This window comes from Giraffa tippelskirchi, chromosome 13, assembly GCF_054371585.1.
Source record: "Giraffa tippelskirchi isolate mGirTip1 chromosome 13, T2T-mGirTip1v1.2.pri, whole genome shotgun sequence".
Lineage (NCBI taxonomy): Eukaryota > Metazoa > Chordata > Mammalia > Artiodactyla > Giraffidae > Giraffa > Giraffa tippelskirchi.
In genome coordinates this window covers 107871334-107897468 of record NC_137287.1, presented here as the reverse complement: position 1 = coordinate 107897468, position 26135 = coordinate 107871334, and the positions used below count along the sequence as shown (strand labels likewise).

General features: G+C 39.7%; 2 protein-coding genes, 2 long non-coding RNA genes and 1 other non-coding gene across 9 annotated transcripts in view; 3 read left to right on the top strand and 2 right to left on the bottom strand.

The window, feature by feature from the left end:
- Window positions 1-9404, top strand: part of MROH8 (maestro heat like repeat family member 8) — a 58374-nt gene extending 48970 nt beyond the window's left edge. Inside the window, exons 21-24 of the mRNA XM_081552306.1 lie at window positions 507-606; window positions 865-930; window positions 5742-5913; window positions 9157-9404. Coding sequence (XP_081408432.1) covers window positions 507-606; window positions 865-930; window positions 5742-5890 — 315 coding nt within the window. The 3' untranslated portion in view covers window positions 5891-5913; window positions 9157-9404. The remainder of the gene's footprint in view (window positions 1-506; window positions 607-864; window positions 931-5741; window positions 5914-9156) is intronic.
- TRNAG-GCC (transfer RNA glycine (anticodon GCC)) lies at window positions 4067-4139 on the bottom strand. The gene has a single exon. It is a non-coding gene; the product is annotated as a tRNA-Gly (tRNA).
- Window positions 9405-13024: 3620 nt separating the features above from the next.
- On the top strand, window positions 13025-14870 carry LOC145533201 (uncharacterized). The gene is made up of 2 exons (XR_014073911.1): window positions 13025-13364; window positions 13465-14870. It is a non-coding gene; the product is annotated as an uncharacterized LOC145533201 (long non-coding RNA).
- Window positions 13854-18230, bottom strand: LOC145533200 (uncharacterized). The gene is made up of 4 exons (XR_014073910.1): window positions 17165-18230; window positions 15667-15747; window positions 14551-14673; window positions 13854-14349 (listed from the first exon to the last, which is right to left on the bottom strand). It is a non-coding gene; the product is annotated as an uncharacterized LOC145533200 (long non-coding RNA).
- Window positions 18002-26135, top strand: part of RBL1 (RB transcriptional corepressor like 1) — an 85852-nt gene continuing 77718 nt past the window's right edge. For all 5 annotated transcript variants that reach the window (XR_014073908.1, XM_081560161.1, XM_081560164.1 and 2 more), the window contains exons 1-2: window positions 18002-18228; window positions 21354-21487. Coding sequence is in view for 3 of the 5 variants with exons in the window: in XM_081560161.1 (XP_081416287.1) it covers window positions 18073-18228; window positions 21354-21487 (290 nt within the window). In the remaining 2 variants the exon portion in view is untranslated. The remainder of the gene's footprint in view (window positions 18229-21353; window positions 21488-26135) is intronic.

The following is a 26135-nucleotide window of genomic DNA, read 5'->3' as shown; positions in this document are numbered from 1 at the left end:
TGCAACAGGCCGTGGAAAACCCAGAAACATGCCCAAGATGAAAACTTGTAAGGGGAGCTTACAAGCTAGTGAGGGAGATTAAACCTCTGTGAAACACTGAATGGAAAAGCAAGGTGGAAAGTGATATGTTGCCAAGACAGAAGGACCTGCAAAAGATTCAAAGAGTACAGGGTTAGGTCAGGAAGGTAAGAGGTGTCAGGGAAGAGCTATTCGGAAGGCAGAGCTCAAGACTGGGCTTAGAGACCCAAGAAGACTTAGATACAGAAAAGAGACGACAGATTAGAGGCATTGCAGGCACAGTATGCGGGTGTGAGCGAGGTATATTCAGAGGATTTAACATTACCAAGGGCCTCGTTATTGTGGCATAATTCACTGAGCAACTGTAGTTGTTTCAACCACTATACTCTGTATGTGTATCTGACATAGTCCCTTTATAGTGAGGCTGATAAAAATAGTGCTGCTACTTCACTCCTTCATACTCTTTTTTTTTTTCCCCCGCCACTTAGGGAAAAAAATGCAAGGGGAAGGTCAACATCTTAGCCCAAACATTGATGTTCTCCAAGAATGCAAAACTTCCTATCAGAAGAGCAGCAGTCTTATTTGTAGGTACAGAGAAAATCCTCTCATTTCTCCAGTCACTTTTATCCTGTGCTTTCCCAAATTGCGTTTTTGGGTGTCCCCATTCTTTATGAAGATGACTTTGAAAATATTTCTTTGGAGAAGGGGGCTATGTTATCTGTAGGTAACTATCAGGCACTTGGAGGAATTCAGTGTTTAGAAAATCTAATTATCAGAAGGTCAGTTGTGCCAGCTTCTTAAAGCCGGATCCAGATCACAGACTCACGGACTTTATCCTGCATTTAGGGCTCTTATCGAGGTACGTGGATCACAGTGAACTCGGGACGCAGGGTACCGACTGGATAGAGGATGGTAAGTGGTAAACACTTGGACTTGGGGTGCCCTGTGTTTGGAAGGTACCTGAGGCAGGCTCTGTGGTAGAGATGAGCCTGGGAACCAGAGAGCCTGACTTGTATTATTTAAAAAAAAGCCCTTGGAGGCTTCAACCAAATGTCAGTCTCCTTCCAGGCCAGTTTCTTCTTCAGGAAAAGACATGACCCTATTTGTCTTGGAAACTAGCTTTGGTGAATGTCTCAGGGGCAATTTCTGAATTTCATCATCTGTCAGAAAGTAAATTATGTAGAAATACTATCTTAGTAAGTTATGATGACACCTCATGAGTACTACACAAATTGACTGCAGTGGCTCAGAGGTTAAAGCGTCTGCCTCCAATGCGGGAGACCCGGGTTCGATCCCTGGGTTGGGAAGATCCCCTGGAGAAGGAAATGGCAAACCACTCCAGTATTCTTGCCTGGAGAATCCCATGGACGGAGGAGCCTGGTAGGCTACAGTCCACGGTGTCGCAAAGAGTCGGACACGACTGAGCGACTTCACTTTCACTTTCACTTTCCTTTCTCTTTTCTGTAAGTGGCTGTTGTCTTATAAGGTGGAGGGACTTGCTAATAGAGAAGTTTTATAGTCCTGTAAGGCAGCTGTCATGCAAGTGGTTTTCTACAGTTGTACAGCTTTGGGAATTTGTCACTCAGAGAATATTTATTTCCATTTAATAAATAGTTCTACAACCAGAAAGTGCCATGAAATGCTAAGTCTCACTATTCAAAAGCATGTACTTTGAGAACCAAATTAAAGTCCTGAACAATTCATTGCTTTTAAAATAAAAATATGTAACTGGTAATAGAGCCAGAAGCTGAAACTTTTTTTAAAAAGATCATGCCACTTTTCTCTATGGTGCCCTACTTCCCCACAGATATCAAAAGCAAAAAAAAAGAAAAGAGAAGTCATGTAGTTATTTTATTCTATGAGATGAGATTTCACATGGTCAATTCTGGTCAATTAAAAGGAAATTATTTTCTAATCTAAAATGCTGGGGAACCAAAGTTCTTTTTCCATTCCAAATTTATCTATATATATAAAAAATGTATCTGTACAGATGATTTAGGATAGTTGTGTGTGTGTGTGTGTGTGTGTGTGTGTGTGTGCGCGCACGCGCGCACGTGCTTAGTTGCTCAGTCATGTCTGACTCTTTCCAACCCAGTGGACTGTAGCCCACCAGGCTCCTGTGTCCATGGAATTTTCTAGCCAAGAATACTGGAGTGGGTTGCCATTCCTACTCCAAGGAATCTTTCTGACCTAGGGGTCAAACCCACGTTTCCAGTATCTCCTGCATTGATTGATGGATTCTTTACCAGTGAGTCACCTGGGAAGCCCAAAGATATGTATACTACTGCTAAGTCGCTTCAGTCGTGTCCGACTCTGTGCGACCCCATAGACGGCAGCCCACCAGGCTCCTCCGTCCCTGAGATTCTCCAGGCAAGAATACTGGAGTGGGTTGCCATTTCCTCCTCCAGTGCAGGAAAGTGAAAAGTGAAAGTGAAGTCGCTCAGTCGTGTCCGACTCTTCGCGACCCCATGGGCTGCAGCCTACCAGGCTCCTCCATCCATGGGGTTTCCCAGGCAAGAGTACTGGAGTGGGGTGCCATTGCCTTCTCCGTATGTATAGGGTTGGCCAAAAAGTTCATTGAAGTTTTCCTATTACCTATGGAAAAACCCAAATGAACTTTTTGGGCAACCCAATGTATAAATTATATACATATACATCAGAAAGAACCTTATTAAGTTGCCATTTTGTAAGGCAAAACAGTCAATATCCGCAATCTCCTGTGGTTAAATCTAATGGATAATCCCACCCTCTTTCTTCCTTTACAGTGGCTTATCTGTCTTAGAAACAGGGTAGAACATCCTAGCACTCTTTTTTGGACAAGTTTATGTCATTTATCACAGTTAATTTTAAGCTAAATTTGAACAAAAAAAATAACAAAAATTTAAATGTAAGTTTCTGTTCCTTTGGATTCCGAAACTGATGTCTACTCTTTCATGTGGTCTGTGGAACACATAGATCTTCATGCAAGAACTGTAAAAAACGAAAGACTAGTCAAATATTCCATTTTTTAAATAAGCATGATGAATTTAAAAACTAGACTACTACTTAAATAAAAGCTCCAGTCTGTGAAGAGGTCCTGAGTATTTTTGAAGTCTTGGAGAATTAGAAATTAAAAAGAGACCTTTTTTCTGTTTTTTTGGCTTTGCCATGCAGTAAGTGCGATCTTAGTCGCCTGACCAGGGATCGAATCCGTGTGCCCTGAAGTGGAAGCATGGAATCCTAACCACTGGACCACTAGGAAGTCCTGACCTTTTTCTAATATGATTCAAACACAGATCCATAAAGTAAAATGATAGATATGTCTACATAAAATTTTAAAAAACAAACTTTGAAAAATAAAGAAGCAGACAAAACTGAAAAATAGGAAATAATATGGGAGGAGTATATTTACATTATGATAAATAGTTAATATCCTTAAAACACATCAGTACTTCTGCCAAAGTGGCAAACAATATGAATAAGTAGTTCATAGAAAACCAATAGCCAATAAGTATATGAAAAATATTACTAGTAATCAAAAGTTTGTGAAATAAAACAATGATGAGATGACAGTATGTGTTTTTCTTTCAAAATGGCAAAGATTACTAGTTAATACCCAATGTTGATGTGTTAAGGGAAAACTGACATTATCATACACTGGTATGAGCATAACTTTTTATGACATACTCTTTAAAAAATTTTGTTTGGCTGTGCTGAGTCTTAGTTGAGGCATGCAGGATCTTCAGTTGTAGCATGTGAGCTCTTAGTTGTAGTATGTGGGATCTAGTTCCCTGACCAGGGATCAAACCCAGGCATCTTGCATTGGGAGTGTGGAGTCTTAGCCACTGGGCCACCAAGGAAGTTCCTGAGCATAATTTGGTACAACTTTTTATAGGGAAGTTTGGCAGTATGTATCAGAACCCTTTATTTTTATTTATTTATTTAAAAAATTTTTTTTATTTACATGGCTGTGCTGGGTCTTAGTTGTGGCATTCAGGATCTTTAGTTATGACATGCGAACTCTTAGTTGCAGCATGTGAAATCTTTATTTGTGGCACGTGGGATCTAGTTCCCTGACCAGGGATTGAACCTGGGCCCCCTGCACTGGCAGCACAGAGTCTTAGCCACTGGACTACCAGGGAAGTCCCTATCAAAACCCTTTAAATAAACGTACACACTGACTTGTTGATCCCACTGCTAGGAAATTAAACTATGAAAGTTAGCAAAAATTGTTACAGGAATGTTCATTTAAGTGTTATTTAAAATGGCAAAAATAGGAAGCATCTAAGATTAGAAAAAATAGGAAATTAGAGTTTGTCCATATTGTAGAATCATATATGTAGCCATGAAAAATATTGTAGGAAAATGTTTAAATGACTTAGATAAATGATGATGCAATATTATTAAATAAAATAAGCAATGATTAGATAATATGTATATTATGGTTACATCTGGACAAAAAATAGAAACATACTAGTGTAAATGAATGAATAGAAATAGACCAAAAAAGTTAATGGTGGTTTTCTCTGGCAGGAGGATTTTAAGTGACTTTGATTTTCTTCTAGCACTTACATACATGTATTGTCTAAATTTTCCACATAATGAACATGTATTTCCTTTGCAATAAGAAACCGTACACTAAAAACTTTAAAAAAAAATTAAAAGGGAATAATGATTTATTAAAAGATGCTTGCTCTTTGGGAAAAAAGATATGACCAACCTAGACACCATATTAAAAAGCAGAGACATTACTTTGCCAGCAAAGGTCCATCTAGTCAAAGCTATGGTTTTTCCAATAGTCATGTATGGATGTGAGAGTTGGACTATAAAGAAAGCTGAGCACTGAAGAATTTATGCTTTTGAACTGTGGTGTTGGAGAAGACTCTTGAGAATCCCTTGGAGTGCAAGGAGATCCATCCAGTCTATCCTGAATATTCATTGGAAGGACTGATGCTGAAGCTGAAACTCCAATACCTTGGCCGCCTGATGTGAAGAACTGACTCACTGGAAAAGACCCTGATGCTGGGAAAGACTTGAAGGCAGGGGAAGGGAATGTCAGAGGATGAGATGGTTGGATGGCATCACCAACTCAATGGACATGAGTTTGAGCAAACTCCAGGAGTTTGTGATGGACAGGGAAGCCTGGCATGCTGCAGTCCATGGGATTGCAAAGAGTCGGACACGACTGAGCGACCGAACTGACCTGAATGATTTAAGAGTAACCTCAAGAACCAACGGGGCTTCCCTGGTGGCTCAGTAGGTAACGAATCTGCCTGCAATGCAGAAGACCTGGGTTCGATCCCTGGGTTGGGAAGATCTCCTAGGAGAAGGGAATGGCTACCCACTCCAATATTCTGGCCTGGAGAACTCCATGGACTGTATAGTCCATGAGATTGTAAAGAGTTGGACACGACTGAGTGACTTTCCCTTTCCAGGACCAACACAGGAACTCAAAAATTAACAGTGTTATATACGGTCTGCCTGGTCCATATAATTTTAACATGGACTACTTGGCAGTTTGATTATTTTAAAGGAGTAAAATATTTGGCAACTCAGAAACAAGTAAGTTCTGTCAGTGAAAACTGGAATTGGTTAACAAGTAAGTATACAGACTTTCACACAGAGGCTTGGAAAAAGTTAGGTCTCCGTTTCAGCTGTTCTGGGCATACTGGGTCCTTTGTGTCTGACCAGTGATCGTTTCCGTAGATCTTCACCTGCATGCAATTTGTTTTCTTACCACTTAGATCTGAAAAAACTGCTGCATGACCCTGAGCCATCTCTGCGCATCATCACCTCCCAGGCTCTATTCCGAATCCAGAAGGCAGGGGCTGAACCACATTCCAGGCAGACGCTGTGCGGGCTGAGGAAGCTCATAGGTTGTTTGCCTATCTAGAAGTCCAAGGCAAGCAACACTAGGTAAAAAAAAATCTAATCCCTTCAGAAGCCCCAGAAGCACCTGGTGCTCCTTTAGAAAAAACTTCCTCCACCCACTTAATCACCTCACAACATATTTTTTGCTGTCAAAACCTTTAAGGAATGGCAATATAGAAGAGAGAGCAGCTTCTGGTGTACCTTTGCAGAAACAGTGAAAATCTACTGAGATTCTGAGGCATGCCAGAACATCCATAAAGTTCTAGTCTTGATAAACAGGTCGAGGAAAGCTTCGAGAGATTCTCAGTGTTCATACTGCAGTGTTGGTAGTGTTGGCTCTTTTGTCAAAGCTCAGTCTGCTTGTCAGCTATCTTAAGAATAAAGTAACGACCAGTTCTTATAATTTGATGCTAGTGATGTATTTTTTATAAAACTCCTTATGGCCTTTCTCCTTCCTCTTTCTCTTAAAAACAAGCAAGAAGCAGTTTCTGAAGTGGTGTAATACTAAAGTATCTGATATATGTAAAGTTTCTACTCCTCACTTTCCTTCTCTTATTTTCCTGATTCCTCTCCTACAACGGCTATCAGATCCTTAAACGGTTCTAGGATGGGAACTGTTATTGTTGAGGACCCACTGTCTGTTTTAACCTTTAACCATAGATGGAGAAAGTTTTCTTACAAGTAGACAAGTAGAAAGAGATTTGTTTTTACTGAGTGAATACTTTGATAAGCTGCATGTGGAAGGTTGGGGCTAGGTTAATTAGAGATGGTCTCTCATGGGCTAATTCCCAGGCTCTTGTTTAAGGAACCTAAGTGGAGAGCAGAGCTCAGTTATTTAAGGCAATGGAGAGGCATCTTGGAGGTGGGATGGGAAAAGAGAAAGGAAATAAGGCAACTGGCATATGAAGAAGAGACATATGCAATGGTGGATTGCATAAAGTTGTATGAATCCCTACCGCATCCCACATTCACACCATCCCTCTGCCAAGACATCTTTAGGAACACATTTCTCCATGATTCATGATAAGTTGTGCCGGGAGCCAGCCCACGAGATCCCACCCATGACAGAGTCATGGGAAAGAGGAATGATTGAGCACGGCTTCTCAGGCCTCAGGGATTCTCGGAAGGCTGCCTCAGCACTCACCTTAAAGATATGTCTTTCTGATGTTGACTATAATAAACCTCTTCTTATTTTCTATGACTTAGGCAAAAGGCCTTTCCTGATTCCCTTCTAAAATAGATCATTCTGAAACCTCAAATCAACAAGGCCCCTGAATGGTAGCACCCTAAATAAAATTATCTGGGATATAGAGTATGCTAATCTAAATTCCTTTTGCTAACATATTAGTTTGTTTAATAAATAAGCCTGTGCCTTTAGAGCTAATATACATGACTGCTCCTTAATAATAAAACAGCATTGAGAGCCTCCACACAGAAAGCCCCTATGGGCACAAAACCTTTCGCAGGAAAAAAGGCTTGTTAGGAAATATAAGAAATATTGCTTTATGAAACTGTTACTTAATCTATATTTACTCACTATGTTTTTACTCTTAATGTATTTAGCCTATATAATAAAAGCATAATAGTTAGAGATTTATATAAGTAGAAGTTTAGCTTTAATGCAAATAATAAGACAATTGTTGATTTAACTGATGATTCTTACTTAAAGCTGAACTTCAGCTTGCTGTTCTCTGACTTTATGGAACTACATTTTTTTCTGTTAAGCTCAAGGCATAGAGTAAGTTACTGAAAACAGGTTTTACCTTGAAACTTTCTATTGATGAATTCTTTCCTGTTGTGCCTGATACAAAAGTGTTCTGACTGATCAACCCTTATCAATGGAGAGTCACAAGATGTTAGCAGGCCCCCAGGCCAGAAGATGATGTAGACAAAATGAGGCTTTTGGTAACTAAAAACATGCAAAAGGTTTCGATGAAGGTCAAAACTGCTGGCCTATTAAGCTGAATTGATAGGCCCATTAAGCTGAATTCATATGCCCATTAAGCTAAATTAGTATGCCCACTAAGCTGAATTGGTATGACTCTATACTTTACATTTGTTTCTATGTACCACAAAAAATATAAAAGCTGTCTTAAAAATAATAAAGTTGGAAGACACTTGGGAGACACTTGGAAACGCTGAGACTTGCTGTGTCTTCTCATTCGCATCGCCGACGCCGTCCATCCTGAAGGAACCCCTGGACCTGCTGGAGCTGGACTCCAGCAAAGTTGGACATATTTTGAGGGATGTGACAGCCAAGGGTGGCTTCAAGAGCAAGATTCCTACTCAAGAGAGGTCTTCATATTTGGGACTAGCAGACAGGAGTTTTGAGCTAAAAGGCAGGCTCCAGCTGCCCATGGATTAACTCTTCACCCTCAAGCAGAGCTAAGAGTACACCTTGAGGGTGGCCACTGGATGCCAACTTCAGTGCATCGAGCACACTGGAGTCACGTGCACCCCTTACTGCTCTCTCTTTGGTCTCACTACGTGCCACCAACTCCACTCTCCCCTTTTGAACTATCCATTTTGTCAATCACGCAGTGAAGATGATTAATGCATATTGAGTGCTTACAATGAACCAGAGTCTAAGTACATTGTGTGGTTAACTCTTTTAATCCTCATTACCACTCCATGTACTAGTATCTCCATTTGGCAGATGGGGAAGCTAAGGGACATAACATGAAGGTGACTTGCCCAAGGTCACACAACTAGGAAATTCACAAACTCAAGTTCTGGCTCCAAAACCGACATCCTTGGCCGGTCTGCTCTGCCCCCCTCCAATGTGCCCTTTCCCTTCAATAAAGATTTCCTCTACAGTTCATCTCAGTGGTTGAATTCATGCCTGGAATCCATGTAATCACACAAATGTTGTGAAATGTTATTGAGCCTCAGATTACAAAGTTTGAACACTTCTTACCTAAAAGTTAGTGAATCTTATTATTATTTTTTTTTTCTCCAATGGGATAGAATGCACATGCTACAATGTAAGGAGTGGAGTTAGAGCAAAAAGTGGTGATTATTCTTGAGGAATATTTTCTGAGTCCTTGGTTTAATCTCATGAGCTATCCGTGTCTCACTGCAGCAAACAGATCTTTTGGATTTAGGAAGCAGTTTAGACCTCTAGTCACATATAAGAGGTTGAGCGAATCCTTTCTCTTTACTCATATTTACCCTAGAGTTGCCCTCCAGGTGGTTATTTTATTGTCTGTGTAATACCACTAACGGGGAGTAGCAGGCACAACAATGCTTATTCTATTTTATTTATGTTTATTGTGTTAAAATCCACAGAGAGAAGCATCCATTAAGAGGACTGCACTTCACTCAACTACCTCAGTGGTTTGGGAGGGGCTGAAGAAGCACTTAATAGTAATTGTATGAACAAGTCTATTTATTCTAAATATCTCCATTACTTTTATATAGGGCTCTCTTCATAGATAGGTTTATGTTTTTGTGGAATTTTAAAAATATACAAAACAAATATTTCTGGACACTTAATTTGTTGTAATATGTTGAAATAAAAGTTCCATACAATTAAATATCATTTTGACTTTATTTTCATCATATACTTTTCAAATGTATTGTTTGTTATCCATTACTGGCCCAACCATGTCTTTACTATTTTATATTTTCCCTTTTTTAAAACTTTGAGTATCACTTTTCCTCTGTATACTGAGATATATATTCTTTCTTCTTCTTATTGAAGTCTTTCAACCAACCAAACCAAACCTAGTAAACGCTGAATTTAAGCTCAGAACATGTATTAGTTGATCTGAGGAAATCACTTTTGTGGCAAGAGGGGCACAACACTAAAAATGAAAAGAATTTCTAGGCAGTTCATGTGTTGTGACCTTAAAGCTAAAGAAGTTGGTATTCCCAAGGACCTTTCCACTGCAATAATCTTGGTGATTTTTTTTAATACTTATTTTTGTATATTTATTTTTCTAAATTTGTTTTTCTATATTTATTTGGCTACACTGGATCCCAGAATGTTGCAGCATGTGGTTTTTTAGTTGCAGCCTGCAAGATCTAATTCCCTGACCAGGGATTGAACCTAGGCTCGCTGTACTGGAGGGGAGAGTCTTAGCCACTGGACCACCAGGGAGGTGCTGTCTTGGTGATTTCTAAAGAGTTTTTGTGTTGTATAACTGCCCAGATTATCATTTTAGGTCAAGACCCCTTAGAATTTATAAGTCTGGCCAACCAATTCCATTGCATTTTAGTATTTTATATGAAAAAATTTTTTTCAAACATGTTTTAGGCCAAACACATTTCTACAACTTCCTTTGTGGTAACCTATTTTAGAGCTTTAAATAGTCTTGTCATGTTTTGGGATTTTTTTTTTTTTTTTAAGATTTCTAAGCCAAAATTTCTGGCAAAGTCATTTCCATCTCCTGCATTATTAAGATAATAAAAATAATAGAAATTTTTCTTAAAATAATTGAAAATCTTTTTAAATTATAAAAGGATTTTATAACTCAGACCTTCAAAGCTTTTCTTATTTGACAGTTGATGAAATTGCCACAGCATCATGGCTGCTAAAGAACCTGTTAAGATGTTTGAAATATTAGTATCATCCCACCACCCAGGTCTTATCACGGCCAAAAGTGAAATAAAAGCATGAAACAGACATTATTAGTTAAGTAGTCTTGTGCTGAAACAAAATCAGTAAATGATTGAATCTGAAAATAATCTCAAGCTATTCATCTCTGCATCTGATTCTTTATATGAAAGCCCCGACCTCAATGTACTTCTTTGAACTCAGGATATTAAGTCAGTTAGGGTTATTGGAAGTTAAAATACAGTATTTTAAAAGAGAAAAAGTTCAGAAAACTGTTTTGTCTTATTACAGATTAAAGTGGTAATGCATGTGTGTATTCATGCATCAGTCAAGCTAAATCACTTCAGTCGTGTCCAACTCCTTGTGACCGTTTGGACAGTAGCCTGCCAGGCTCCTCTGTCCATGGGATTTTTCAAGCAAGAATACTGGAATAGGTTGCCATTTCCTCCTCTAGGGGATCTTCCTGACCCAGGGATCGAACCCGAGTCTCTTGTGTCTCCTGCATTGCAGATGGACTCTTTAGGCTTGAGAAGGTAATATTTGAGCAAAGACTTGAATGAAGTGAGGGAGGTGGTTAGGCAGATCTAGGGAAAGAACATTCTGGGCAGAGGAAATAGCCATTTCTAAGTCCTAAGGCTCCAGGGTCAAAAGTCCTAAGGCTCCAGGGTCAAAAGTCCTAAGGCTCCAGGGTCAAAAGTCCTAAGGCTCCAGGGTCAAAAGTCCTAAGGCTCCAGGGTCCCCTAGGCTAGTCAAGGAACCACAAGAAGGCCAGTATGACCAGGGTGGGGTAGGAAAGCTGAGAGGAGCAAATGAAGACAGAGGGAAGTGATAGACATGACAAAGAGTTGCGCTTAACTCTGAATGACACAGGAGCCACTGAAGCATTTTCAAACTTTTGGATTTTTGCCAATTTCAGAGTTTTATTTTTTAAATGGCTTCTCAGTGGCTTAAGTTTGCATGTCTTTTACCTAGACTGTATTCAAGTCCTTCCCCCATTTTGAGATTTGTCTTTTTCACGTTGATTCATAAAAGCTTTTTATACTCAAGAAATTAGCCTTTGGTCTGTTACTTTAGTTACAAATTCACTTAACACCTTAAATAGTCTAGCCACCTAGATTTTGCTTTCCTGTGTTGCATTTCAAACTTCAGACCTTGGCAAAGATATTGCAATTTTATATGAAAATTAATTCATGATTCTTCACCCCTGTGTTAAATCATATATACAGAAAAATCGTTTCTGAAATAAAATGTTAAGTTCCTAGAAGCAGTTTTTAATTAACTGTTTATCCATAAAAACAAGTAGTAAAAAAAGTATTTTAAGTATCTCTGTATACATATGTGATGGTCTATTTATTTTATAGCATACATTTTCTTTATTTAGTTTTTGGCACAAGTTCAAAGTTTAAAAGATACAAAAAGATAATACTAAAAGTAACTTTGTTCTCAGCTCACCACTATTGAATTCCTCTTCCCTTAAGCAACTACTGCTCCCACTTTCTCATGTATCCTTCCAGATATTTTATACAGATGCTCAAACTCTGTTTGCTCTAAGTGAACACATTCCCAATCTCAGTTAATCTCCATTTAAGAATCAGTAATATTGATTGAGACATGACACACATGTGGAAAGAAAGATCAGAGTTGATTGTAAAGCATCCATCTGTTTCTGATGCAGTAGAAAAGCAGTCGAGGAAACAGTAGTTATCATTGTTCTTTGCATAGAACTTTCATGTTATTTTTTTTACCTTGAGTTGATTGTGTAATTTAGATATTATTGTTATCGCCATTTTACAGATGAAGAAACAGACTCGGAGAGGTTAAAGCCAGAGAGCACAAAATTAGTAGGTAACAGCGCTAGGACTCAAGACTCTTGATTCCGATTCTCTGAACTTTCTTCAGTAGCTCCATAGGTAATAGCCTTAGCTGTTTCGAAGAAGGAAAATATCAACTTCTCTAAATCGAATGAGGAAATTGAAACAAGGAAAAAAGCAATAGGGATAGTCTTGCTGAGACTATTTGCTATTGCCGTCTTCAGGTGTTACATACATCTCTCTCGTATGGCTCAATTTTTCCACCAAGACCTTCTCCTTAAAAGGCTTATACCTGGGGTGGGTTTTCACTAATGTTCAGTTTTCCAACTTTTCTGGGAATGCAATGGAGCAGGAGTTACCAAAGTATGTATAGATTGAGGAAACAAAAATGATCCTAAGTTTTGGTTCTAGGTAGAATGAAGTCAATGTCAGGACAGTCTCTTAGAGGAAAACTTAAAAGAAAATGCTGTTCTGAAATTTCTTCCCGTGACTGAATTGAGTGCCCAGGACACAGATTTTGGTGGAGAAAGCCTTAGAATGAACATTTTTAAGTTAAATTGGGCTTTTCAGTTTTTAATTTCCTTATCTAAAGTCTGAAAGAGGTAGATAAAACATAAATTGTCCTTGTGAGCAGGGTGGGCTCTAATTTCTCTCTAGGGACCCAGCTAAAGGACCATCACTTTAGCTTTTTCTTTGAGGAACAACAGTTAAGAATGATGAGGTCAGGTCTTGCCCCTCCCCCACAACTATTAACTGCTTTTTTTTGTCTGTTAAAAGGCTAGCTGGTGAGTAGATCTTCTTAAGAGGGGCATGTGCCAACTAAGTAGTTGCTTAGGGCAGACTATCCCTGTTGCTTAGAGCAAAGCTGGGAGACAAAAAATTTGGGGGTGGGGGGAGAATTTCAAAATGAAATAGTCATGTTGGGGAAAATAATCAGAACTTTGTTGTACTTTCTTACACTTATTTTGGGGTTTGGAATTGTTTATATTTTAAATTATATTTGGGAGGGTGTAGATTATAATCTTTTTAGTCTTGGAGCCTCTAAAGGTCTGAATCAGGCTCTTGACACATGCTCCAGGAAACTCTGAAATTTTAAATCCACAACTGGGAGGCTGCTAATTATACAGGTACTATGGGATTAAAATATAAACAACCTTCATGATGTATCTGGGTCAGAAATGGAGAGTAAATCTATCTCACCACCCATAATTCATTTTCTATTCAAAGAAGCTCAACTGAGTGTTAACACAGCAGGCCACTGGATAATAACGAAAAATAAAAACCAACATGTACCCTGAGAAAAAAGCAGGGAGAGCATATTGACAAAAGGGAAGAAAAAGAAAAAAACATGAAGGTGAGGCTGGATCAATGCTTACCTATCTACATTTGATTCAACTGGTAATAGTGAAGCCCTGAAGAGTCTTGAGAAAGAGACATGATACAATGATGCTTGAGAAAGACTAGACTAGTAAGTAAACATAAGATGGATTGGAAGAGAAAATATAACATGAAACTAGAAATCTGGTGGAGGAGGAATCCACAAGATTTAGTGATTAGGTGTAGGGGATGAAGGAGCAGGAGAGTCAGTGATAACAAAAAGGACAGCATGGGCTGGGTTTTTTTGGTGAGTTTGGCAGTCCTGTTTATTGAAAACCAATGACACAGTTTAGTTAACAGTCCAAAAGAGGTGGGGAGAGTACAGTTTAAATCTGCTTTATTTTGTAAGGGAAAGAAGAGAATTCAAGAGTATTTTCCTTTTATCTTGGCCTCATTTCCAAAGCCTGCACTTTCTAATAGTTCACTTCAGGATAGTCTGAGAATTACCACATGGCAAAAGGAAACGTCATAGACGTGAGCGATTAATTGAATGTAAAGAGTTACAGATCAAATGAAACAAAAGACAGGAGAGGAAAATGGGAGGTTCACATAGACAGGATAATGACATACTGAAAACCCAAAGTTAGAGCACAGACTCATTCCGGAGGAGAAAAAAAACCCAGCATGCAGTGATTCTCATTTTTCGTTTGGTGGATGACCTTTGAGAGATGACACACCTCTTGTTCCTGGGTCATTTTCAAGCCAGCAGTGCCCCTCAGTTCAAATCTGGATGATCTGAAAGTCACAGCAAAAGAAGAATCAGTATCTTGCACATAGTAGGCATTCAGTAAACATATTTGGAATGAAGAAATGAAGGGTTTTCAGGACTTAGTGTGTGTGCATGAAGCAGGAAAAAAAATCAGAATCATTCAGCTCCAAAGAAGAAATGGCCTTATAGTACATATACTGCAACTCACTGAAAACCCCACTACTTACTAAAAAGATGAAAAATGCAGCAATGACTCTCTATTTTTCTTTGGCTTATAATTCCTTAAAAATTCCTGTTTCCTTTTATCTTGGTTTCTTTTCAAGACCAGAATGACCCTCTGAAATTCAGATCTGGATAAAAAAGAGATTAATGAGTTATGGCAAAGGCAAAAAACTTGAGGTCTCTCAGCTCTTGTGATCTTGTCCATGACCAGCTATGAAAGCCAAGACCCCATGGGGTAGTCCTATTTTTATCCCACTTTTCTTCAAAAAATTCCAACCATGATGTCTGTGTTTAACAGAGTCAGGGATACTTCTCAACAAAGAAATATCCTTTACCACTGTCAGCTCCCAACTGTATGTTGCTATTTTCCACTCACTAGGGTGGAAGTTCTGTTTTATCTAGATGTGCGGTGATAACCTTCCAGAAAAGAGCTGTGAAGAGGAAGACCAGGCTCTAGATCCCTGTCTTGGGCACCTTCTCCAGGGCCTGGCTACATCGCTGATCTCTTTATCTTCAGTCTCTGCCTGTCCCTGATTATTCACATGCTTGAGTTTCCCAGTCCTAGAAAATACCCTTCCATCTGGCTCTCCTCCACCAGACTATGAAAACAGAAGTTTTTACTTCGTATTCCAACTTTCTGACCTTCCTTCCAGCAGCCTCTCAACCACAGTAATCTGGCTTCCACTCCCACTGTGCTAACTAAAGACAGCTGCTTCTGGCAAAGGTTACTGAAATCATATGAAAGATAACATAGGAGGTCTTCATTGAATTCCTCATCCTATTTAAATTCTCTGCAGTGTTGTACTCTATGGAGTACTTCTTTCCTGGCCTCTGAAATACTGCTCCTCCTCCTTATACCTTCCTGGACAGTTTTTTTTTTTTTTCTTTTCATTCACTCCTAAAATTTTGCCTATTGCTGAAATGTTGGTACTCCTAGAGGGTCCAGCCTTGAGTCTCTTCTCGTGCCAACATACTCCCTGAGGGATATGAATCTGCTCCCTTAGCTTCAGGTACTGCCTGAAAATTGCCAAATCTTCACGTCCAGGCTGCCTCCACTCCTGGAGCTCTTAAAGACAGATGCACAGCAGCTTAATTAGAAAACAAATGATCCAGGGACTTACCTGGCAGTCCAGTGGTTGACTCCGTGCAGAAGGCACGGGTTTGATCCCTGGTCGGGGAACTAAGACCGTGAATGCCAAGTGCTGCGGCGAAAAAAAAAAAAAGATCCAGTACAGGAAAACCTTCATCCATTTCATCTCCACTAATCCTGACATTTCTTTGCTGACAGGAAGTTAGGAGGAGAGACAATGAACCCTGTTAAGAGACTCCTTGACCCTGGAGACAGATCTCCCCTTACCTGCCCATAATCTAGAAGTAAAATCTCACAGGAGGTGAGTCTCCATGCAGACACTACATGCCGATACCCCTTTCAGAAGATAATGAGATGGTCCTGAAGTCAGCTAGAAGAAAACAGAGCTGGAAGTACCACATTTGAGTTTTTGGGGGGAGTTTTAGTTTTTACTCATTTGAGACCCAGCCTGCAGCTGGTCCCCAAGTCCCAGTCCTCCCTGTGTGTGGGGAATGTAGAAGACTGGGAAAATGCCCAGGGGAGAGGGGCAACCTTCTAAGAGCCCACACACAACAGTTCCAGAACTGATCATAAGATCAGTTATACTGATCTGGTTATACTCCCTCTGGTTATACTCCATTCAGGTTGAGAGTATCACCTTTTGGAGCCCAAAGGGAAACCTATGTTATTGGAGACTCCTCCTCTTCAGCAGGGCCCCCTTCAGCTCTAGGACAGAGTTGTCTCTGCAGGCTGGCTCCTATCTATGCTGGACTCATCTCCCACCATCTCCATACCTCTGCTCTCTACCCCCATCTAACCCACGTGTGACACCCAGAGGAACCTGGCTGCACAGACTTCACCTCCTTTTATTAAAATCTCCATGCTTTTACCCTTCTGAGATCCTTTGCAACTTACCTGGACCTGCTTCCATGTTCACCTCTGGTGACTTCTTCCCTCATCCAAACAACAATGGGCTCTTTGTCATTTTTAAACACACCACATTAAGTACTGAGTGCCAGCTATGCCAGTCACTAATCTATAAACTCTGGAACACACTGAATATAAAAAGAAGGTTCCTGCTCTCACACAACTCACATTTTAGTAGGAAGAGCCAGCGAATGTCAAGATAATTTCAGATAGTAATAAGGTGCTATGAAGACAATGATGGGGGGGTGGTGTCAGGGTAGAGAGGCAGGTCAGCTATTTTAAATACAGTGCTCAGGGATAGCTTGACAAGGTGACTTTTTGTAGAATAATGAGAAGGAGCCAGACAAGCAAAGATCTGGCGTGGAGTATCTGGGGCTGTTTGACGAGCATGTGAGAAAGGCTTTGAGGCAAAAATTAGTTTGGCAGCTTGGCATGTCCAAGGTTCCAAAACAAAGCAGGTTGGAACTTATTACATACCTAAGAAAGGGGACAATGCCCTAGATGAGGTGGGACCAGATCACATGGGGCCTTATAGGCCACGGAAAGAAGTTTGGAAATTATTTTAAGAGCAACAGGAATCTATTGAAAGATCTTGAGTGAAGGACTGACGAGCTCTGCTTTACCTTTTTAAAAGATTCTGGCTCTTCCTGGAGAAGGGGTTTTTGATGGAGCAGAAGTGTAAGCCTTCAGACCAGTTCCTTGCCTTCAGGATTATGCTCAGGCCATTCCTAAAGTTTTTACTGGGTTCCAGTGTCCCAGTTCCTAGGGCCCAGGGAGGTAAGGAAGTGCCCCCTTACTCAGCTCTTTCAGCCCAGGTCAAGCCTCGTTTAGCCATCAAAAGAGATGGACAGGTGTCTGCTAATATCTTTACCTCATCAACTCCTCAGTGATTCTAAAAGACCACTCTCAAGGCGCTGGAGACTGTGAGGAGTGTCAGACGAGGCCCTCCCCCGCCCTTGATGCCGTGGGACCACTTTTTTCAGTTCCCTCCTCCATTTCCTAACTCAGAGAGCAAATCTCGATCAAACTGATTGGAGTCCTGGGGCAGTGACAAACCCAGGGAGGCCCATGGGTTGGCGGGGCAAAAGACGCTTCTCCCTAAGATGAACGGGGCCACCTCGCAACTGGTAGCCCTGCCTGAACCAAAGAGCCACCGAGAAAGGGATGCGCCGCTGGCCCTAAAGCTGGATACAACTACAACTCCCGGCAGACCCTGCGCTCGGACTGCCGATCCCTCCGCTACCAATTTGCCCCGCCGGCTGTGTCCACCGCTGCCCGCCAAGGGCCAAGTCCAGGTGTTTTAGGTCCCGAAGTCGGTCTTCTTATCACATATCCGGAGAGGGACGGCTGGGAGCCCTGGAGGAGAAACGGACTTTTTTGAGGAGAATCGCGGATGCAGACCATCGAAGAGACGTCGTCCTGCAGCTCCCGATTTTCGCGCGCTTTTGGCGCGGGTGGTTGTGGGTAGCGCGCCCAGGAGCGAGAAAGGAGCCGGGGGGCTGTGACCGCGCCGCCCGGCGGGCCTGAGGGGATGGACGAGGACGATCCCCACGCCGAGGGGGCGGCAGTGGTCGCCGCGGCCGGAGAAGCGCTGCAGGCCCTGTGCCAGGAGCTGAACCTGGACGAGGGGAGCGCGGCCGAAGCCCTGGACGACTTCACTGCCATCCGGGGCAACTACAGCCTTGAGGTGAGCGGCGGCAAGTGGGGCGGCGGGACCGAGCTCGCCAGGCCCCACCCCCGCCCCGCCCCTACCCCACCCTGTGGGGCGGTGGGAGTTTCCCTACCGGGAAGGGTCTCGCCGAGGAGTGCGAAGCTGGAAGGGAGGGTATAGATCCCATCTCTCCATTTATTTTGAGGCGGGAAACCGAAGTCCTGAAAAGGAGTGGCTTTTCCAAGGTCACACGCCGCTCAGGGGTCGTCCCCTGGTCTTCAGACCAGCGCCACAGACGTCTTGGGACTGCCCTTAAGTCTGTTTGAGAAACAAATACCATAACGATAAAAGCTTAAATGACTTGTGTGCCGAGACGCCGCTGCCCAGCGCTTTAGATGTGTCGTTTTACTTGGTTCTCTCCACAAACCTTTGACTATGTTCTGTGATCCCCATTACACAGATGAGGAAGTTGAACCCCAAAGAGGTTAAGCCCAAGGTCGCCCAGTTAATGGTGGAGCCGGACTGAGTCTGAGTCATAACCTCTCTACCCTGCCGGCCCGAAATGTGGGTTGCTTTTTTTGCCGTATTGCCGCGGCACAGCTATTTCATCAGAGCCAATTGTGCACACAAGGCTTATCTCTGGGCCCCAGATTCCTCCTATCTCAGTCGGGGATAATTAGATGGTCTTGACGCTAAACACAGTGTGTGTCTCTGAACAAAATAAATATAAGCTATCATTAGATTTTCCCTAGCCATTCTTGCGTTAAGTCCTCACAACAGCTCTGTGCCATGACTGGGCAGTGAGTTAATCCTGCTGTGCAGGTAATAGTATCAAAACCAGGAGGGTTGTGTTGCCCAGGTTCGTTCTGCTAATCATCGCAGGAACCCAAACAAGCATAAGCCCAGTATAGAGGTAGAATTATGATGGGATGTATTTGCAATTACTCCAGTGGCCTCATGATCAAAAGTTTTTGTGATCTAAGAGGGCTAGACTCAGAGTGTTCTTCTGACTCATCACCCGGTAGAATAGTTAATCGCTGAGTTCAGAGGCTTGGAGTTAGAAATTTGGAGTTGACTGTGTATGTGTGTGTCAGTATATGAGGGAGAAGAAGAGAGACTCTTGTATGTCTCCAGGGTAGGACTGGATAGACTGGATTAAGGACAGTCATCTGCATCTCTGGGTGACACGACTGGAAAGCTGAGTAAAGGAGGAGAAAGTAAGGGAGATTATAACTTACAGCTTCTCGATTGAAAACAAACTTTTTAGAAATCTGAGAAAGCATTTCTGACATCCCAAGTCTTCATTTAGTCTCTCATTGAATGCGCATTGCTGAGTGTAGGCTGTGTTGAAGGCATTAAACTAGGCGCCTCTTTCAGATTCTTGAATATGCCTAGCTTGCTCCTACTTTCTCCATGCCAGTCTCTCTGCCTGGAAAATTCACTCCTCAGTCCAGGGAAAGTTTAAGAGCCGAATCTCCAGTTAGGCAGAGTTGATCAGGATATCTTAATGTTTGACTTAATTCACAGTTGTGTTGAATTACGATTTTGTGTTTATTCTATCTAAAGCGTTTTATTTTCCTCTTGTTTGTTGCTTTGTTTTTGGTGAAAGGCATTTTCATCTATCTGCTGCTTCCTAAGAACCCCTCTGCCCAGTCCCTATCCCTTCTAGTCTACCTGACAAGCTCCTGATTACCCACCCCACTTCACCCGTACATTTTGGTGAATTATCACCACTTACCACTTTTGTCTCCCTCTGTGAACCCTTCTGTGACTCCCCCTAGTCAAAATCAGTTGCTCACTACACTATATTCTCCCATAGCACTTTATTTTCAATTCTTAAAACATGTATCTCACCAATTATAGATAATAGTATCTGTTCCTCTTAGTTCTACACTTGGAGTTTTATAAGGTCAGAAGTGTTTTTGTATTTTGAAGGCCTAGTATCAAGGAACTAATTTAAATACTATAGGTGGTTTTTTTTTTTTTTTAAGGAAAAAAGTCAAAGTAGTAATTTTGGTTCTTAAAGTTTCTCTATATTAATAGTGTTTTCATCTAGTAGCCTGTATCCAAAAGCTCTATAATACTTGGGTGTTATATGCAAACAACTCGTTAATCAAGGCTTCTAAAAGTATTCAACCTTAAGCTTACCTGCCTCAAGCAATTAAGACTTGTCACTACTTTAGGGCAGGAACACTGGGTCTTAGACTTATTAGTAGCTACCCATTTCTGCTAACCCCTTTTGGATTATTGCAGGAAATCTTTATTAGTCATTTTTACTCTTCTAGCTAAGTCGTTTCAGTCGTGTCCGACTCTGTGCAACCCCATAGACGGCAGCCCACCAGGCTCCGCCGTCCCTAGGATTCTCCAGGCAAGAATACTGGAGTGGGTTGCCATTTCCTTCTGCCATTACTCTTCTAGAGTCTGGTCTTAAAGAGGATCTGCACTACAGTATTGTGTTATGCTATGAGATTTGTGTCTAGTTCTTAATTTCATGTAAAGCTCAGCAATGAAGTCATAAAGTGAATCTAGCTTCAATAACTCAAGTCTAAAGCAGAGAGTTAGTGTTGAATTCTCAAATGTCACCTTTTTTGTAGCATTGTAAATTGAAATATCTGCTAAGATAGAGAGCCATACTTACTGTTTTAAAGATTAGGGTAAATAATTCCCCCAATTTCTACCTCACAAAACTGACAATCTCCTTTATATTGAACACGATAGGTATTAATTTTTATATGTGTGATTCTTTTGCCATCATTCTACTCTGTTCTTTCCTTTTCTCTGCCAAATTGATTAAAAAAGAAACAAAATGATAGAAAGGCACTTGCACATCATCAAGGCCATGACTGGTGTTATAATATTGAAAAAGCTAATGCTGAGAAATTGAGAACTTTTTCAGTAATATTAGATTTGGGGTATAGATGAGAGATCTATCTTTAGATTAATATCGATTTACCATGTTACACAGGACTGAGAGTAATGAATTTTATACCCATTTTTGGAACCAACTAAGCTTTCTGACCTTGGGCAAATATCTTCACTTCTCTCACCTGTTAATACAGTATGAAAATTAGACCAGATAATCCTAAGATCTCTTTTGAGTCTAGAATTCAAGTGTTCTAATGAAATATATCCATTTTGCTGTTTTATCTTTTGCCTGCCAGGGAGAAGTTATACACTGGTTGGCATGTTCGTTGTATGTTGCTTGCCGCAAAAGCATCATTCCCACAGTTGGAAAGGGTATCATGGAAGGAAATTGTGTTTCACTTACCAGAATACTACGTTCAGCTAAACTAAGGTAAAGCACTTTGATTTTTCAAACATTACTTTATAAGTCCTGAATTTAACTTTAGAATTTAACTTCTCTTCATTTTAAATCATTTAGCTTCATCCCATTCTAAGTTTTTTTTCCAGTTCTCACATTTTTTTCCCAGTTCTCACATTGTTTCTCTGTCTTTCTTCCTCAAATTCTAACTTCAACCAAAGGCCCCTGTTCTAAATCTTTTTTTTTTTTAATTCAGTTACAATTTATAAGTCATACAATTTACTTACTTTACTTGTACAATTCAGTGATTTGGGTATTTTTTACAGAGTTATATAACTATCACCACAGGCATCACAGGCATAGAGGTTTTGTTTTTGGTTTTTTTTTTGGCTGCACAATGCAACGGGTGGGATCTTAGTTCCCCAATCAGGGATTGAGCCTGTGCCCCCAGCATTGGAAGCATGGAGTCTTAACTTCTGGATTGCCAGGAATGTTACTAAATCTTCTTATCTATGATTTTTTTCATTAATATTTTAAGTTTGAGAATAATTTGAAGCTCTCAGAAGAGTTGCAAAAATAAGAAAATTACAAAGACCATCCATACACCCTTGACCTAGACTCACCTTTTAGTGACATTCTATCCGTTTGCTTTATCACTTAATCTTTTTCCCTTAAATAATGTATTTTCCTCAACTATTTCAGTTTAAGTAGCATCCAATATAGCCCTATACCCCTAAATATTTCAGTGTGTATTTCCTTAAATAACTATAGTGCAGTTATCCACATCAACAAAATTAACCTTGATACAATAATTTTCTATAATCTAACATCTCTATTCTAGTTTTATTACTTGATGCAGTAAAATTTTTTCTTTTTTTCGGTTGTTCTGGGTCCTTGTTGCCGCTCGTCAGCTTCTCTAATTGCAGTACAAGGACTTCTCACTGCAGAGCACAGGCGCCAGTGCATGTGGCTCAGTAGTTGCAGTATTCGGGCTTAGTTGCCCTATGGTATGTGGGATCTTAGTTCCCCAACCAGGAATCAAACCTGTTCCCTGCACTTGGAAGATGGATTCTTCACCACTGGACCACCAGGGAAGTTGCTAATTTTAAGTGACTATGTAGATCTTTATGGACTTGGGAAAATATGCATCAAATATTGCTAAATTATACTGCAAAATACTGTATAAGTATAGATTCATACATATACCTATAAAACTAGAAGATTTTTATTGAGTATTTACCTGTGTGCCAGATATTATATGCTAACAGTTTGCATTTGTTTATTCGTTTAATCCTCACAGTAATCCTATCAAATAAATCTCATTTTAAAGATGAGGAAGTCAGGTCATCAAGAGGTTAAATTATACCCAGTGGTTATATACATAAGTGGCAGAGCCTCTGAAGTCCATGCTGTATTACTTATGTATCAATAAACAAATATACATTAGTGTGTCTTGTTTTGAATTGTATCTTTTATTCAGCTTCAGTTTACAAAATAAAATTAGCCTAAGTAATTTCCAACTTAAAAAGATAGTTTCATGTGGGAATTCCCTGTCTGTCCAGTGGTTAGGACTATGCGCTCTCACTACAAAGGGCCTGGGTTTAATCCCTGGTTGGGGAACTAAAAATTCCCCAAATTTATGTAAAAATTTGTCTTGCTATTAATAGTGTTAAAAATTAGTATCTATTTTGTAATTTGAATTTTAAATTCTTAATAAAGCAGTTGTCTGAATCTCATTAAGTAGTGAGAAGTAGTTTTTCCTTAGTTTTTTACAAGTTTTTTAGTAACTTGTGATTTAAATCAAGATTATTTTCATTCACTCATTATTTTCATATTTACTAGAACCTGAATGAAAAATTACTTTTCATAATTTTAATTGAACAAAGTAATTTTCTTTTTTGCCTTTTGAGTACCCTTAAAATTAGATAATGTGCCACTATTGGGACATATGTTCCATATTACCATCTCTTCTCTGTACTTTGTTTTTGCTGGCAGGGTGAGTCACAGCTCCCAGTAAGCCATGCAATCAGGAGGGTAAGCAACCAATACATTTACAACTATTCTGTCTCACAGCCATTCTGTTTTTCACTTTCAGTAGAGTATTTGTTAAACTATGTGAGATAGTCAACACTTTTTTTTTATAAATAGGCTTCGTGCTAGATGATTTTACCCAACTGTAGGCTAATGTAAGCATCTGAGCATGTTTAAGGTAGGCTAGGCTAAGTTGTGATGTTCAGTAGGTTTAGGTATATTAAATGCATTTTCAACTTATATTTTCAACTTACAGTAGAGTTACAGGTTACATCCTGTAACCCCATTTGTAAATCGAGGAAGATCTGTATACATGTAAATAACATAGAGAGATAGATGACAAAGCAAATATGCAAAATGCGAAATTGGTGAATATTGGTGAATAAAGAAGTTCTTGTATACAATTCTTGCAGCTTTTCTGTAAGTTTGATGCTATTTCAAAATAAAAAGTTTAAAGATAAAAGGGAATGTTTAGATACATTTATGGCACATCTATATAGTGGAATAAAATCCAGCTCTTAACATTATGGAAGGACGTTCATGTGAACTGATAGGAAATGATCTCCAAAATTATAGGAAAAAAGAGAAGTATAGAATATCTATTGTAGGTAGTATGGTTTCATTTGAGTGGGGAAAAAGTATTTAAGTAGGTATGTGTTCATAAATACCCTAAAAAAATTCTGCAAGGGTAAATAAGAAACTAGTAACAATATAATTGTGACTTTCTGTGGCTCAGCAGTAAAGAATCTGCTTGCAGTGTAGGAGATCCAGGTTCAGTCCCTGGATGGGGAAGATACAATCAGTCACTAAGGCAAAGTTGGTTGCTTTAGTGGAAAAAAACTGGGAGGGAGTTGATGGACAAGGAGAGATACTTTCCATCATGTATCCTTCAGCACCTTTGAAATTTTGTAATTATGTACATTACTTATTAAAAAAAGGAAAAAAGAAAACTCTCATAGGGTAACATGATATCCATCTTTGTGTAAATATTTTTGCCTATATCTTTGACTCTCTCCTTAGATTCTTATAAAAAGCAATTTTTGGATGAAAGAATTGAGTGTTTTTAAGACTATATTTGTTGCCAAGTTGCCTTTAGAAAGGTAAATTACTAATACTTCTAGCACATTTCACTATATCCTTTTTGGAGTAGCATTTTTTTTTAACAGCCCTTCTGAGATATAATCTACATATCCATTTAAAGTATATGGCTCAACAGTTTTTAATATATTCACATACTGACTACAATTTTAGAACATTTTCATCACCCCAAAAAGAAACCTCATACTCATTAGCATTCACATGTTATACCCCCACCAAATCCCCTTCCTCTTGCAACCACTAATCCACTTTGTGTCTTTTTGCCTATTCTGGACGTTTCCTATAAATAGAATCATACAGTATATGATATTTCTTCATGATTGGCTTCTTTAACTTAGCATAATGTTTTTAAGGTTCATCCATGTTGTAGCATGTATCAGCATTTCATTCCTTTCTATGACTGAATAATTTTCCATTGCATGGATATAAACATTTTATTAATTTTTTGTTGATGGACATTTGAGTTGTTTCCACTTTGGACTCTTATGAATAATGTTGCTGTGAATGTGTACAGCTTTTTGTGTGGACGTATTTCTCATTTCTCTTAGGTGTATATATAAGAATTGTTGTGTCATGTGGTAACTCTGGTTAACCTTTTGAGGAGCTATAAAGCTGTTTTTCAAAGTGACTAGTCATTCTATGAAGATTCCAATTTATCCACATCTTGTCAACACTTATTATCTGTCTTTTTTTTTTTTAAGATTTACTTATTTGTTTATTTATTTATTTATGGTTCTGCTGAGTCTTCGTTGCTGCACAAGCTTTCTCTAGTTGAGGTGAGCAGGGGCTACTCTCTAACTGTGGTATTCGGGCTTCTCATTGCAGTGGCTTTTGTTGTGGAGCACGGGCTCTAGGGTGCATGGGTTCATTAGTTGTGGCTCCCAGGCTCTAGACCATAGGCTCAGTAATTGTGGTACGTGGGCTTAGTTGCCCCGCAGTATGTGGGATCTTTCCAGATTAGGGATCAAACTTGTGTCCCCTGCATTGGCGGCAGATTCTTAACCACTGGACTACCAGGGAAGTTCCTATCTGTCTTTTTTTTTTTAATAGTCAAGTACCCATGAAGTGCTACCTCATCATGGTTTTGATTTGTATTTCCCGAATGGCTAATGATGTTGAGCATCTTTCATATGCTTTTTGGAGTACTGTATTCTTTGTAATAGATTTTCAATGAAACAGAAACTCTTTTGAAAGCTGTGAAGTTTACTTTGTGTTTTAATTTAATTAAAAAAATCACATTAATAGTTTAAGTGATATCAGTCCTATAAGGCTCTTTTGTTTGTTTTTAAACACTCTGATGTACTTTGTTCCAGGTTAGGACAGCCATTTTGGGGATAGCAATATTGTACATTGGATTTATATGAGAACATATTAGTCACGGCTCTTATTTATTAAAAAAAAAACAGATACCAGATACCAACATTGGCTCTCTTAAGAAGAAAAAAAAGTACTGAAAGAATATTGGATAGCTGACAAAGTCTTTAGGATAACTTGAGAAATTAGGCTTAGAAAATGAGAAAGAGAGGCTGGCTACACAACCAAAAAGCATGTC